Source organism: Equus quagga, chromosome 8 (genome assembly GCF_021613505.1).
Source record: "Equus quagga isolate Etosha38 chromosome 8, UCLA_HA_Equagga_1.0, whole genome shotgun sequence".
In the NCBI taxonomy this organism is placed as follows: domain Eukaryota; kingdom Metazoa; phylum Chordata; class Mammalia; order Perissodactyla; family Equidae; genus Equus; species Equus quagga.
This window is the reverse complement of record NC_060274.1, coordinates 57,262,000-57,276,527: the sequence shown is the minus strand read 5'-3', so window position 1 is coordinate 57,276,527 and position 14,528 is coordinate 57,262,000. Positions and strand designations below refer to the sequence as shown.

The window sequence follows — 14,528 nt, the reverse complement described above, 5'->3', positions numbered from 1 at the left end:
CATGAGGGTAGACAGTCAAATCTAAATCAATGATACATGAATGTCTGTTTTGAGTACTACACTTAAAACAAACTAAAAAATTTCTGTCATATGGATTTAGTTTCATTGATAATGCATTCCCAAACTTAAAAAAAAAAATTTTTCAAAAGCCCTTATAACACCAAGTTGACAGGGAATAATAGACTATAATTCCGGGCTTGAGTAACATAACCCCATCTGATGACAAGAGTTTCTTAAAAAAATGTATGTTTTTAGGAAGACAGTATCTACTTTGTTAACTGTGGAAGAGACGTGAGCCTTATCAGTTAATACAGTAAACTTTCTAACAAACATCAACATTTTCTTAATATCAGAGAGTTGCAATATTGGCAATATTGCCGATCACTTCCTTGACTGGAAATCAAGAGTTTGCCTGCTTAGCAAATGACTGGATATTGCAGATGTTAATGAAGAAGTGCAAGGAATGTGTCAAAAGAAAATTATTCTATTCTTTCATCTCACAACTGATGAAAATAAATACTGTTTCAAATTAAATCTGATGGCAATTATTTTTATCCATTTAACTGGATACATCTACCTATCCACCTATCTTTATTCACAAACTACATAGCTCATGCTAGTAATTCATGGAACACAAGGGCTTCTGAGAGGCAATATATAAAGTACATGTGGTTATAAAGCACTTCTCTGAGATGAGACTTCCTAGATCAGAATTGCAGCTCCACCACTGGGTGACCCTATGTGACTGTGGGCAAGTTTCTTAAGCCTCTTATGCTTCACCATCCTTATTAGTAAAATAAGAGTAATAATAATATCTTCCTCATAAGATTGTTATAAGAATTAAACGTGTTAATATAATTAAAATTCTTAGAACAGGGCCAGGCACATTTTAAAGTAGTCAACAAAAGTCAGCAATTATTATGCACATTAAAAATCTGTCTGTAAACATATTTTATTTCATACTTATTAAACATATTTTAAAAAGAAGATACGTGGTTCCTTGAACTGCCTGATCCTACTAGAGATCAATTTCTCTCATCCTGTGTTTTTTATGCCACACACACACATTCATGCCAACCACCACCACAGTGGTGATGCTATCTTAATTCTGAGGACCACAGTGCCTATTTTATCTAAACCATTTACCAGCTCTACCATTCTGGCAGGTCATTTTCAAATTTCAGAGCCAATCTTTTTTTTCCTGTGAAAGAGGAATAAATAGTACCTACTTCATGTGGTTTAAAGCACTGTACAAACACAGTTATTATTATTACTAAGTCCAAGATCCACTGAATATCCTGACATCCTGACTTTATATCCCAGACTCCAAAGTAGCTCAAGTGTGACAACAGTATTTTGTGGCTTCAACACCTGATGGATTCACTCTTAAGGGAGTATCTTTAAAGGGATAAATAAACTCTATGACGTAGCACATACCGAGGCAAGGAGAGAGGTAGAAAGAACCTGAGATGCCATGGTGGGAGCCCCATAATTCATCTATGTGATGAACAACCATATTATCACCCCTATCTTCAGTCCTTTTTCAGTCTATGAAATAATATGACCCCACCTCCACTGTTCCTACAAATATGTCACCCTTACTGTTTTCCACGGCATGACAAATGCCTGAAGTAGTACTTCCTCTCTCACAGACTCAATGTAGATTTAATTGATTACGAGTTGTCACGTGTTTCTAAAACATCATGACATATACCTGTGAATACATACCTGTCGTTTAATCCTTTTTGGTCTTGGCTTCAAAATAAATTTTGGTGGAGTGATGTTTACTTGTTGGAATTCTAAAAGGAAATAAAAATAAATTTAACAGTGCATTTTTCATGTTTCTTTCATACAGGACAATCAAAGTTTTACGAGCCCTTCCTAGTATAAAGTATATAATTATACTTTATTAATGATCATTATAATTATATAATTTATAAATTATATAATTATAACTATTTTAAATTTTATAATATATGTATAATGTTGCACACAGTGATAATACAGAACATCAATCTGAGTAATTCTGTTCATATTAATACTAAATAAACATATCATGAATGAATACAATTCAAAAAAATCAAACATTATTCCTGTTCTAATTTATCTCAAAACTTTTTCATATTTCTCCTATAAATACATCACATTCTTTATTGACAATCTCCTAAGTAGCCAACTTGACCTTCACTTCCACTGTTGACCTTCACAAAAGAATGATACACCAAATGTTGGTGAAGATGTGGAGCAATCAGAATTCTCAAATAGTGCTGATGAGAATGTAAAATGGTATAACCACTTTGGAAAAAGGTTCAGCAATTTCTCAGAAAACAGTATTTCTCAAAGTGTGATCCCTGGACTAGTGGCATCAGCATTACCTGGGAACTTGTTGGAAATGAAAATTTTGATAACCCACCCAAGAGGTACTGAATTAAAAATTCTAGAAATCGGAGTTTGCACTAGGGAAAACTATGAAGTTCCTCAAAAAATTAAAAATAGGAATACATTATGATCCAGCAATCCTACTTCTGGGTACATAGCCAAAGGAACTAAAACCAAGATCTCAAACAGATATCCACACTCCCATGTTTATTGCAGCATTATTCACAATAACCAAGATATAGAAGCAAACTAAATGTCCATCAATGGGTGAATGGATAAAGAAAATGTGGTATATGCATACAATGGAATATTATTCCGCCTTAAAAAAGGAAATCCTGCCATTTGTGACAACATGGATGAACCTGGAGGACATTATGTTAAGTGAAATAAGCCAGACACAGAATGATACCAGTTATATGAGAAGTTTAAAAGTCAGATTCATAGAAACAGAGAGTAGAACGGTGGTTGCCAGGAGCTGGGAAGAGGGGGATACTAGGAGGTATTAGTCAAAGTGTACGAAGTTTCAGTTATACAAGATGAGTAAGTCCTAGAGATCTACTGTACAGAACAGTGCCTATAGTCAACAATACTGTCCTGTATACTTAAAAATTTGCTAAGAGGGTAACAAAGATCTCATGTTAAGTGTTCCTATCACAAAAATAATAGTAATAATAATAATTAATAAATTAGAGCAGGAGGAAACTTTTGGAATTAATGGATATGTTTATGGCATAGATTGTGGTGATAGTTTCATGAATATATATTTACCTCCAAACTTATCAAGTTGAATACATTAAATATGCACTGCTTTTTGTATGTCAATCAAACCTCAATAAAGTACTTAAAAAAACGTCTAGAGATGGCGCCAGCAATCTGTGTTTAACAAGCCTTCCAGGTGATTCCGATGCACACTAAAGTTTGACAACACTGTTATACAGTTAAACATATACCTACCTATGACCAGTAATTTCACTCCTGGATATTTCAAGGAAGAAATGTAAACCGTGTGTCCACAAAAAAGATTTTTACAAGAATGTTCATAGTTGTTTTATTCATAATAGCCAAAAACTGGAAACAATCCAAAAGCCCATCAACAGAATAGATAAAAAATTGTGGCATATTCATATAATAAGAGCAAACTCAATAATTTATAACAATGAACTACTGCTACCCCTGACAACGTAAATCTCACAGGCATATGCTAAGCAAAAGAAGCTGGACAGAACGCATGATTCCATTTGTGTGAAGAGCTACAACAAACCAAACTAATCTATGGTGAAAAAATTCAGAAAAGGGATTGCAGAAGTGGGAGGCACTGACTGGGAAGGGACACAAAGGAAATTAGTAGGGTAATGGAAATGCTCTCTCTCTCACCAGGGGAGTATGTATATATGTGTTAAAACTCATCAAACAGTACATGAGATTTGTATATTTCATTATAGTAATTTTTAAAGCATTGAGTGCTAAAGGGTCAGTGTTTAAATACACAAGCTTTTCTCAAAATATGTCCTTAGGAATACTAGTCCTGAGGGATGTGTCATGTAAAACAAAAGTTTCAACAGTCAAACCAGTCGGGGAAACACTTGATCATATTCTATCTCCAAGAAAGACATAATGCGTGGCAAGACAAAGGTATAATGTAATCCATAGCCCAGTGAAACTTTATTAAATCTAAAATGAATAAACTTGCTTTTGAGCTTATTTCACAAAAATTTCAGTTTTGACATTAATTTGTCTATTTCTTGTTTTCTTCTGATTTGTCATAGTAAATCTAAGTGTCTTGGCAGGCAAATAACACTCTAAAAATTAACAGTGCCAACTTCTGATGAGAAAAGAAAACCAGAAACTAATTGAGACAGACCTGAGTTTTCAAAGAATATGTTCAAAACTCATTTTTAATAACAGCAAAACTGCCAGGTCACTTCAAAAGTTTCTGTTGAAAAGAAACCCTGAACAAAGTTTTTAAAAAATTGTATGATTGTATTGTGGCAAGCCTACAATAAAGTCCTTAGAGGGTAGCTTTATTTATTACTTTAAACATTAATTAATATTTATTGCTTCTAGTAATACCTATTAGATTGTAACTTTATTCTCAGGCAGCTAGTCACGATTTATTTTCTTCCAATAATAGGGATTACAAAAGTTTCATAAGGTAACTGAAGAAAGTCTAAAACAGACATCTGTGTAAAGTAAGAGTGTCTATATAGTTATTTGCAGATTTTTCAAAATATTAAATTCTATAAAATAGGATCTTCTATCCCTTTGGCAGCAGGAGTGAAGTGGCAAGTTTTGTTTCTCTTTAAGAAAACTGCAGAAGATCAAGGAATTACACATCTATTCTAGAGAGAAAGGGACATTAGAAAACACATTTCATTTTCCCCTGAGGAGACAATGTAAACTTTTAAGTGATTTTCCTAAGCAGTAGTTTAAGATTTGCTCTGAGTCTGGGAATTTTTCCATCTCCACTTGTGCCTCTCTCCCAGAGTATGTTCTCACAGTACCATAATCCAAACCCCCACCCAGCTGTGGGACCCTGGAAAAGACAAACTAGCTGAGCCTCTGTTTCTTCATCTAGAAAATGGCAATAATAATATCAATCACAGAGCTGTAGCAAAGATTAAAATGAGATTAAAAATTAGAATGTACTATGGCCACAGTGAGGGCTCACTAAATAGGGAGGAAGTATCTGCACACCAGATATTTGGTGTGTTCTGTCTTCAGAAGGAGAAACCAACGAGTTCAGCAGAGCCAAAGGCAAACGCACTCTGCATCATTATCATTTTGCTAATGAGGCCAAAGTACAGTGCTCTGCCCTACTTGTCATGTGAAGATTTGGATGCAAATCAAATCAACATCTATAAATAAATGGACCTACAAACAAACATATATGAGAAGGCAAGACTCATTTCACAAATAGCATATAATAATAAAAAGTCTTAATCTACAATTGTTCTTTCTTAAAATGCTGGGGCAAAAAGAGATGAGGAAAACAGATGGGAAGATGGTTAAGAGTTCATCCCTATATTTACAAAATCAGCACTTCACTAACTGAATTTTTATATATTTTACCTGGGCAGATCAATTTTTGCTCTAACGTCATTTTAAAAGTATTCCTTCAATGTGCTCAAACTATATCTTTCAAAACTCATCCACTATAAACATGAGGTCAGTTTGCACTTTATTCTCCCTCTTGACGTCCATTGACTTTCTCCCTAAAATTGTTATGAGCACTCATGGGTGAATGATACTTCACATACAGATTAGCCCTACAGCATTAAAATGAATTATTAAAGTTTTCTTTTTTTTTAAGTCACTACACAGATATCATACCAGATGGAAGATCATCCAAGGGAAATTCAAACAGTCTGGATTTGTAAACAGAATGAAAATGGAAATCCTCCTGAAATAACACAAACAACAGAGATTAGGCATGAGCAACCAGATATCTCTAGCCTCAGGCAATCATAGCTGGAGAAGCAGAAATCCTTCAAAGAACCGTAGCTTGACTACTCATCCTCCTGGGCTTGTCGAGGCAATGAGCCATCACGCTACTCCCCCCTCTCACTCTTGTGTTCTCCCAACACCAGAGCAATATCCTACTAGAAGCAAAATGCCATAGCAGACAGAGAAGCCAAAGCCTGTAGTAATGGAAAATAAATGAATGGACCTATTTCCCCAAGGAGAAGTAAGACATGTGGGAAAATGGGTTAACGTTTTTCATGACTGGTGCCTTTCCACAGATCCCTGCCCTGCTTTTAGAGCGAGAAAGCTTTGCTAGGCAAAGACTGCAGAGCCAACAATCTTCCTAGGATTAGGGAGTATGTTGACTGGTACAAGCAGATGCCCAAATGAACCTTGCTCCAAAATTCAAGTCATACAAAGTTCTACGAAAAGCTAACAGACAAAAAGCCACATTTCATCTAAGAAAAAATAATGAACATTCAAATAATTTCTTCTGGATTCATTCAATTACTAAAACAAATTACTGTCATAAATAGTCAAGTTTCATGATGTTACCTTTAAAAAAATCACCTGGTCAAGCCAAGTGACTCAACAGCCAGCAATAGGTATCCAGAAAATAAAATACAATACAAATAGTTTCCCAAACAAGATTGTTTATGGGTGGCAAAACAACGTGTGTTTCTAGAACTTACTTGCCTCTCTTAAGCATCTGACCAAGTTCCATGACACAAAGAAGAATATTTGTGTGCAGAGAGCTAGCATGGAAGTGTATTATGTTTCTCTGTAGTCTATAATATTAACTCAATCCAATCCTAATTTGTGGAAAATGAATGTTTTAACTAAGGTGGAGGAAAGAATTTTTAAAACCCAGTTTCTCTAAAATTCATCAGCACAGGACCTTAAAGACAATGGGCAGTTGAGAAAAATCTAGGATCTAGAAAAGAAAGGGCAGTGGAAAATCACATATTTGTAGATTTGATCTGTTTTAGATGAATGTTTGTGTCCCCTCAAAATTCATGTTTAAGCCCTACCCCTCGATGTGAGGTATTTGGAGATAGGGCCTGTGAGGTGGCCTCCTCAAGGTAAAAAGAAAAGGTCTTAAAGGTCCTAATCTGAGACAGCTGGTGCCCTTATAAGAAGAGGAAGAGACAGCAGAGCTCCCTCTCCGCCATGTGAGGACAGAGTGAGAAGCTGGCTGTCTACAACCCAAGGAGAGCCCTCAGCAGAACCGACCCTGCTAGCACCTTGACCTTAGACTTTCAGTCACCATAACTGCGAGAAAATAAATTTCTGTTGTTTCAGCTGTACTACAGTATTTTGTTATGGCAGTCTGAGCAGACTAAGACAGATCACAGCACATTATGGTAGAGATAGAAATGAAGGCTTCAGAACACCTCAGAAAGAAAGTATTTCCAACATGAAGGAGGAGTAAGAGAGAAACTTTAAAAAAAAAAAAACACTTGTAGTCTTGACTTATTCCATATTAAAAATTTATTTATTTATTTAATTTGAGGAAGATTAGCCCTGAGCTAACTGCTGCCAATCCTCCTCTTTTTGCTGAGGAACACTGGCCCTGAGCTAACATCCATGCCCATCTTCCTCTTACTTTAGATGTGGGATGCCTACCATAGCATGGCGTGCCAAGCGGTGCCATGTCCACACCCAGGATCCGAACCAGCGAACCCCAGGCCACCGAGAAGCGGAACATGCAAACTTAACTGCTGCGCCACCGGGCTGGCCCCTAAAATTTTAAATATATATATATTTACTATCCCAACCCTAAAAATATGAAAATAAGATAAGGCAGAAAAATGAGGAGGAAAAAGAAAGGGAAAAAAAGCTTCCAGCATCAATTCTTACATTTGCCACAGTAAATATAAGAAGCACTTACTTGGGAGGTGTCATTGTCTCCTGGCTCAATGAGATAAGTGTGGTTCCCATCATAGAACATCCCACTGCCAAGGACAAGAAAATAATTACCATGGCTATGGACTCTTGCCTCAGAACAAGATCATTTTACAATCAGCACCTGCCAGAGGATCAATTTACTTCTCAATGCCCACTTCCCTGTCCCACCCATCACCACCAGATACATACCAAATATACACACTCACACACACACCCCACATGCCACACACGTCACACCCCCACACACTCACACACTGCTGAGAGGAAAGGTCCCTCCCTCTGATTCTCCATAAGCAGCAGGGTCCCTTACCTTGACCATTCCCCAGGTTCAGGGTTACCACTTTCTAATTGTGGTCCATTATTCCCCCCTCCAACATACAATTCTAAAACTTCAATATGCAAATAGTTACCTGGAGAGCTTGTAAAAATGCAAAACTTTCAGGGCCCTCCTCAGATTTCTTGGTTGGGGCCCAGGAAGCTGCATTTTAAACAAACCCTAGATGATTCTGATCAGGTTGTGAGGGACTATACTGAGAATTGCCTACCTACCATACACCTGGAAGATGCTCTAGGAACAAGAGTTGACACACTTCAACAACTTACCACGAGCTAAATACTTCACACTCACTTAACCTTTTTCACACATTTATGAGGGAGGTACAATGACTATCCTTATTTTACAAGTAAGGAAATCAAAGCCCAAAGAGATTAAGTAGCTTGCCCAAATTATATAACCAGTAAGAGCAGAAGCAGGAATAGACCACAGGCAGATTTGTTCCTGAATTGCCTGTCCATAATTGGCCACTCACCTTCATTCATTCATTCATTCATTCAAAAAACATTTATAGAGCACCTCCAGTGCACTGCTCTAGGTGGTGGGGATACAGTAGCGAATAAAACAGACCAATTCTCTGCCCTTACGGGGCTGATGTGCATTCTAGGGAGGACAGACAAAAAATACATAATCAACAACGAAATATATACGAGGTGGTGATAAATTGTAGGGAGGAAAACAAAGCAGGTTAAGGGCAACAAATGGTGCCAGAGGACTGGGTATAGGGACTAGAGAAAGAAGACTGTTGATTATATGGAGGGTCAGAGCAAAGCTTCAGAAAAGATGACATTTAAGCAAAGACCTGAATGAGGTGAAGGGATAAGCCATAAGGCTATCCAGGCCAAGAGCACTTCAGATTCGAGCCCTAAGGTAAGAGAATTTTGGCGTGTTCCAGGAACACCAGAGAAACAGTGTGGCTGGAATAGAGTGGGTGAGGGGGAGTGCCATAAAATGAGATCAGAGGCAGAGTGGGGCCATATTAGGTAGGCCCTCCTAAGGACCTTGGCTTTTCCTCTGAGAGGGATAAGGAACCACTGCAGGGTTCTATGCAGGGAGGAAACACAATCTACCTTAAATTTTAAAAATAGTTGCTCCAGCTGCTATGTTACAACCCTTAGGAGGGCAAAGATAGAAATGGGGAAGTTATTACAATAATCCAGGTGAAAGAAGATGGTAACTTAGATCATGGGGACAATGGTGGAGACGGTGAGAACTGGTCAAATTCTGGCTATTTTTCAACAGTAGAACCAGTAAGATTTGTTCATGGATTTGAAAGGAAATATACAAGAAAGAGTTGTATCAGTGAGGACTCCAAGGTTTTGACCTGAACAACTGGAAAGATAGAGCTGCCATTTTAATAAAATGAAAAAAGCTGCAGGAAGAGCAGAATGAGGCAGGCACATAGAAGCAGGACGCAGGCAGCAGGGTGCAAATCTGGAGTTTAGTTTTGGAGATAACAATCCGCCAGTTGAGAAATCCTCTGGAGGGCATTTAACCTACATGTGGCCTCAAGTCCCATTCAAGGAGATCCGATAGCCACTCCCTTTAGGAAAACATGGTCCTTCTACTGAGATCAAGACCCTTATGATGCTGAAGAAATGTGTCTTATCATTCAGGCATCTGATGAGGGGCAGAGCTGTGATCTTCTGCAGTCATTTTTCAGTGTCAGGTGGAAATGGCTGCACAACACCCAAGCTGTTAAACATAGAATCATATTTGTCTTTTATTGACGGCTTAGTGAAATCGGTTGGTTTCCCTGAGCTGTAATTCTGATGGCCTCCAAGCTCTGCCTCTATCCAAATTCTTTCATTCCTACTTTAACATCTTCCACATGTCCTCAACTTTTATATACCTTAGAACTGCTATTCTCACATCTGTAAGGTTTTTGACCAAAAGCACACTTTCTGAATTTGCATGACATTGCATTTGGAATTTAAAGATAAACAGATGCAGTTTGTGAGATACTATTGACAATACACGCCTGAGGAATCAGTAGGGAAACATTTTCAGAACAGTAGCCCAAATATGGCCGTGAACATTCTCTCGGCCCCTGCTGAGAACTAGCCAGATCCAACCAGAAAATTGTACAGAACCATCATGCTTTGCCAAAGTTCACATGGCTACGCTGATTAAGTAGCAAACAGATTATTTTGTTTAAATAGTACAGGGTATTATTTCCTCTTGCGTTAGGTTAGTGTCCAATGCAAAAATCAGTTATTTTTACTGGATTTAAACATTACGATACACAGTGTAAATAAAGCAAATTCTGACACAATCTGTAACTAGAAGATTCTGATTCCCTATATGACAATACACTATTATTGATTCCTTAACAATTAAAAAGCATATGTGTTTTATTTGCTTTGTTTGAGGATTGGCATCTTTCTGTTATATCTATATAAATTCCACTAAGTATATTGAGTCCATACACGGTATATACTTAATAAAAACCTGCAGCTAGAACGAGTCATTACAGGACAATTGAGCTAAAATTTTAAAAGGCTGAAAACAAGATTTTGAAAAGAAACAGCCATTCTTAAAAATTGCCACAAGAGGGCAATAAACTTACATTTGATTCCATTCTTTAAGGTTCCCATAGTTACAGGAGTTTGTCATAACATCAAACATACCAGGACCAGAATATTGCCCATTAGTTTTTCAAATTTGAAAAAATATGTTCTTGCAGGTTCTTTATGGAAAAGACATACAAAGCTGATTATTTTCCCCTTTATGTTCTTTCGACTGAATTCAGTAAATCAAGAAAAACGAAAAATCTCAATATGTACTTGGTAATTTATAAAAGATGAATCATGGATGAAATAATACATCACATATCTAAATCACTGCAATTAAGACAACATAAATTATTTAACATTTAGTAATATCCCCAAAATATTATTGTCAGCAATTTTTGTTCAGAAGGTAAAATCAAGATAAGTCATAATTAATAAATGACAAAAAGGAACAAGAGTAACTGTATCCAACAGGCTCATAAAAGTCTAAGACGCCCAAACACACTCGTATACAATTCTGACAGTGTTCCAGACACACAGTGGGCTTTCTGTGTGTTTCTTTTTGTTTGGTTTCAAATGTAAAGGTTTCTAAAGGTAGAAGTAAGTTTTACTCAGTTAAAACACCTGAAGCACACTCTGAGTTCTACTCCTGATTTAGTCACTAAAATTTCCTTAAAGTTAGTTTTTCATCCTCCTTCAAATGACTATGTAGGATTAGTAGTGCGCTATTGGTCTTAGGTTCTCAGGTCTTTTATGGCCTTTAGAAGGCAGTAATCACTCTGATTCTCACAGTACTGCATCCACTTGGGAAACTGGGAGGCAAACGGGAATAAGAACCAGACAAGATGCTTACACTGACTTTGGATTGAGATTTTAAGAGGAAAAGAGGGAAAACAGCCTCTTACTTTTTATATCACTCTGCTATAACACACTTGCTATCACAAATGTCGACAGGCGCAGTGTACTATTCCTAGCTGACAGCTGTGCTTGTCTTGAGATCAGATATAACAATTTTACTGCTGAAATGGACATTTCTTTTTGCAGATAAGAAAACTGAGGCCCTCACATATTAGGCATGGAGTCTACATTGGTAAAAACATCTCTTTACTCAAAGAATTTATTTAAAATAAGTAAACTAGTCTTTTAGAAAAAACAATAAGCAAGTGGAGGTCATCCACGCTCTGAGACACATGGCCTCATTTCTCTGGCTACGTAACTGATCCTCGCACTGTCTCCTTTCTGTGTCTCACATACCTACTGCCAGAGCCTGATCAGAGGCACCACTTAGGCAGACTAGCTGCATTTTCCAGCCTTTCCCATTAGATCTCTTTCCTACCTTTCTTTAAGATTTGTCAGTCTAACCCCTTCTCTTGGAAGATTCTGTCAAGGCCTATTCCAAGGACCACTCCACCTTCTTCAGGTAACATTCCTCTGGAGCCCTCAAGTAACACTCATTCTTCAGTGCCCACTCTCAACTTCACTTTTCTCTGTTTTTTGCTCTCTCAAAGAAAACAAACACACCTATCACATTCTCTAGTAGGAAGGAGAGCTAGATTTAGCTTCCCCACTAGACTGTGAGGTCTTGGGGGCAGGGCTCCTGTTCTAAATACCTGAATATTCCCACTGGCTGGCACAGCAGACATTCAGTAGCTGCTACTGCGATGAAAAAACCACATCTCTAACTTGGCAAGAGACAGAAAGTATTTTAAAGTTTCCAAACAAAAATTCAACACAACTAAATTAAAGTGCTGGCTTGTTCTGTGCCCAAAAAAATTAGAACAAAACAAGAAAGAACTGAGATGATTTAGCCTAAGTAGATTGCTGAGGAATGACTTGGTAGCTTTAGAAGGGGTTACAAAACAAAGAGACAGCCACCTGTGTATCACCATTATCAAGAGGACAGAGGAAGTGGATGTATTCCCATGTTAACTATCAGCAAACATTCTTTGATAATGAAGGTTATGAGAAAGGAAGCAAGGCCCCGAGGAAGGATGAACCCCGATCCTTGGAGATTTCTGAGAACAGATGGACCCTCCCACGAGTTTGCTGTGGGTTAGGTGGGATTCTGGCTGAAAAAAGGGCTGAAACACATGAGTTCTTGAGGTCACATGCAGCCTTTTGTCTCTGTGAAAGGACTCAAGAGATTTTATCTACTGAAATTTCTATAATTCCATGAAACAAAAACTAACATCAAGGAGTAGTAGGGGTAGAACTGGTACCAAGGGATTAAACATCCACAGAAACAGAGATCAACGTTTCCCAAATCACTCCTGTCTCAACTTGGAGGAAACTGGAAAAATGCTTCCCACATCACAGTATCAGAGCCCCGGGCTGCTGTGATTCTAATTGTAAAATCTGCTTGGTTTATAAACCACAAAAAAGAAAAAGAACAGATCCACTACCGATTTGAAATTATTTCTTGACATAAAATGGGGATATTGATTACAACGCATTAAAAACAAACAAAATAAGTGATTGAAAAAATGGATGATACAAAAAATTTGTGGACACTTACTGAAGTCCGTGGCATGTTGACAATGCAACAAACGAGGCAGGGTTTCCTCGGATATGGCCCTGGTAGAAACAGTGTTCTCCTCCCTGAAAAGAGAAATAGAAAACACAAGCCTTTGCCATCACAAGGAGAATCAGCCACATCATTTCACAGGTTTCTGCCCACACTGCACCTCCATTTGTAAAGCTCTGCACAATATTTCATTATTCAGATTAGTATTATCAAACCATTTCTAACAGAATTATTCATAAACATTCCTAGTGAGCTGACTCCAAATCAAAGACCGGGAAATAAAAGCTGACCTAACTGCCTTTTTATGTAGGTGATGTTAGAAGGAACAAAGAAACAGAGATTGAAATACACTATGGCCCTTGTACCAGGATAAGTTTAATCATCTATTTCCCCAGTCACAAGAAACTCAACCTTTAGTAGCAGCAAGATGATGTTCTTTCACATAAAGCTAAGGAGAAATAAATATAAATCATTTGAGAGTCATTAAATTAAATTGATGGAGAAAAATGTCTATTTTTGCAGTGTTTACAACAAAACTTGACAAATTTATACTATTCTTTTCTCCAACCAGGAATGGCTTTACTGGTAAACAGTCTAGGGTAGGGTTGGAAATTGAGAAATTTCTTCTAGCAGCTAGTCACATTAACTAAATTCCACTAAGAGAGACTCATTTCTTTGGATTAAATATTCCTGGAAAAGGTAACACGGTAAATCCTCTGGCATCTCATGGTGGTGCCTCAGTCTTTAAATCCTTGCTCCTCAGAATGTGGTTCAGAGACCAGGAGCATTGACATCACCAAGAGCTTGTTAGAAATGCAGAATCTCAGGCCTCAGCCCAGACCTACTGTATCATATTCAGCACTTTACCAAGGTCTCTAGGCGATTCACATGCACATTAAAGTGTGAGAAGCATTGTTCTAAATGACCTTTTCCCATTCCCCCATTAATCTGCCATTTCCTCAGAAGGTGAAAGCTTCTAATTAAACTGACCCACTGAGATATGAAAGAGTGACATAGTAAGGATAGATAGAATGGGTAGTTTAAAGGGGCAAATGTTACGTACTTCATAGCCTGGTTTAAAGACTGACCCTGCTTAAAATATTCAGTGTTTGACGAGTGGAGAGGAGAGAATAGAAAGACATAATGACATAACAAGACATTTTCTTCACTGGAATTCCAGGGAAGGCAGCCTGGCCTGAGACTGCTGCTTCTCATGAGATGATTCCACAGGATAGGGTGAATCTCAGCTTTGGTGAAAGGGTAGAGAGCAGGTAAGACGGCACACAGTGCAATCCCTGACCCTGTGAAACCTCCAAATTCCCAAGGGAGTCATTGACCATCATGAACTGAGGACTGTGGCTGGATTTGATGAAGGACAAGATAGGACAGAACTATCCACATCCAGGTC

At 37.7% G+C, this 14,528-nt stretch overlaps 1 protein-coding gene across 4 annotated transcripts in view; it reads right to left on the bottom strand.

Moving 5' to 3' along the window:
* The window catches only part of ADAM22 (ADAM metallopeptidase domain 22), a 242,058-nt gene that overhangs the window by 70,558 nt on the left and 156,972 nt on the right, over positions 1-14,528 (bottom strand). For all 4 annotated transcript variants that reach the window (XM_046670780.1, XM_046670781.1, XM_046670783.1 and 1 more), the window contains exons 5-8: positions 13,112-13,194; positions 7,733-7,796; positions 5,710-5,779; positions 1,729-1,799 (exon numbers count right to left, since the gene is read on the bottom strand). In XM_046670780.1, coding sequence (XP_046526736.1) covers positions 1,729-1,799; positions 5,710-5,779; positions 7,733-7,796; positions 13,112-13,194 — 288 coding nt within the window. The remainder of the gene's footprint in view (positions 1-1,728; positions 1,800-5,709; positions 5,780-7,732; positions 7,797-13,111; positions 13,195-14,528) is intronic.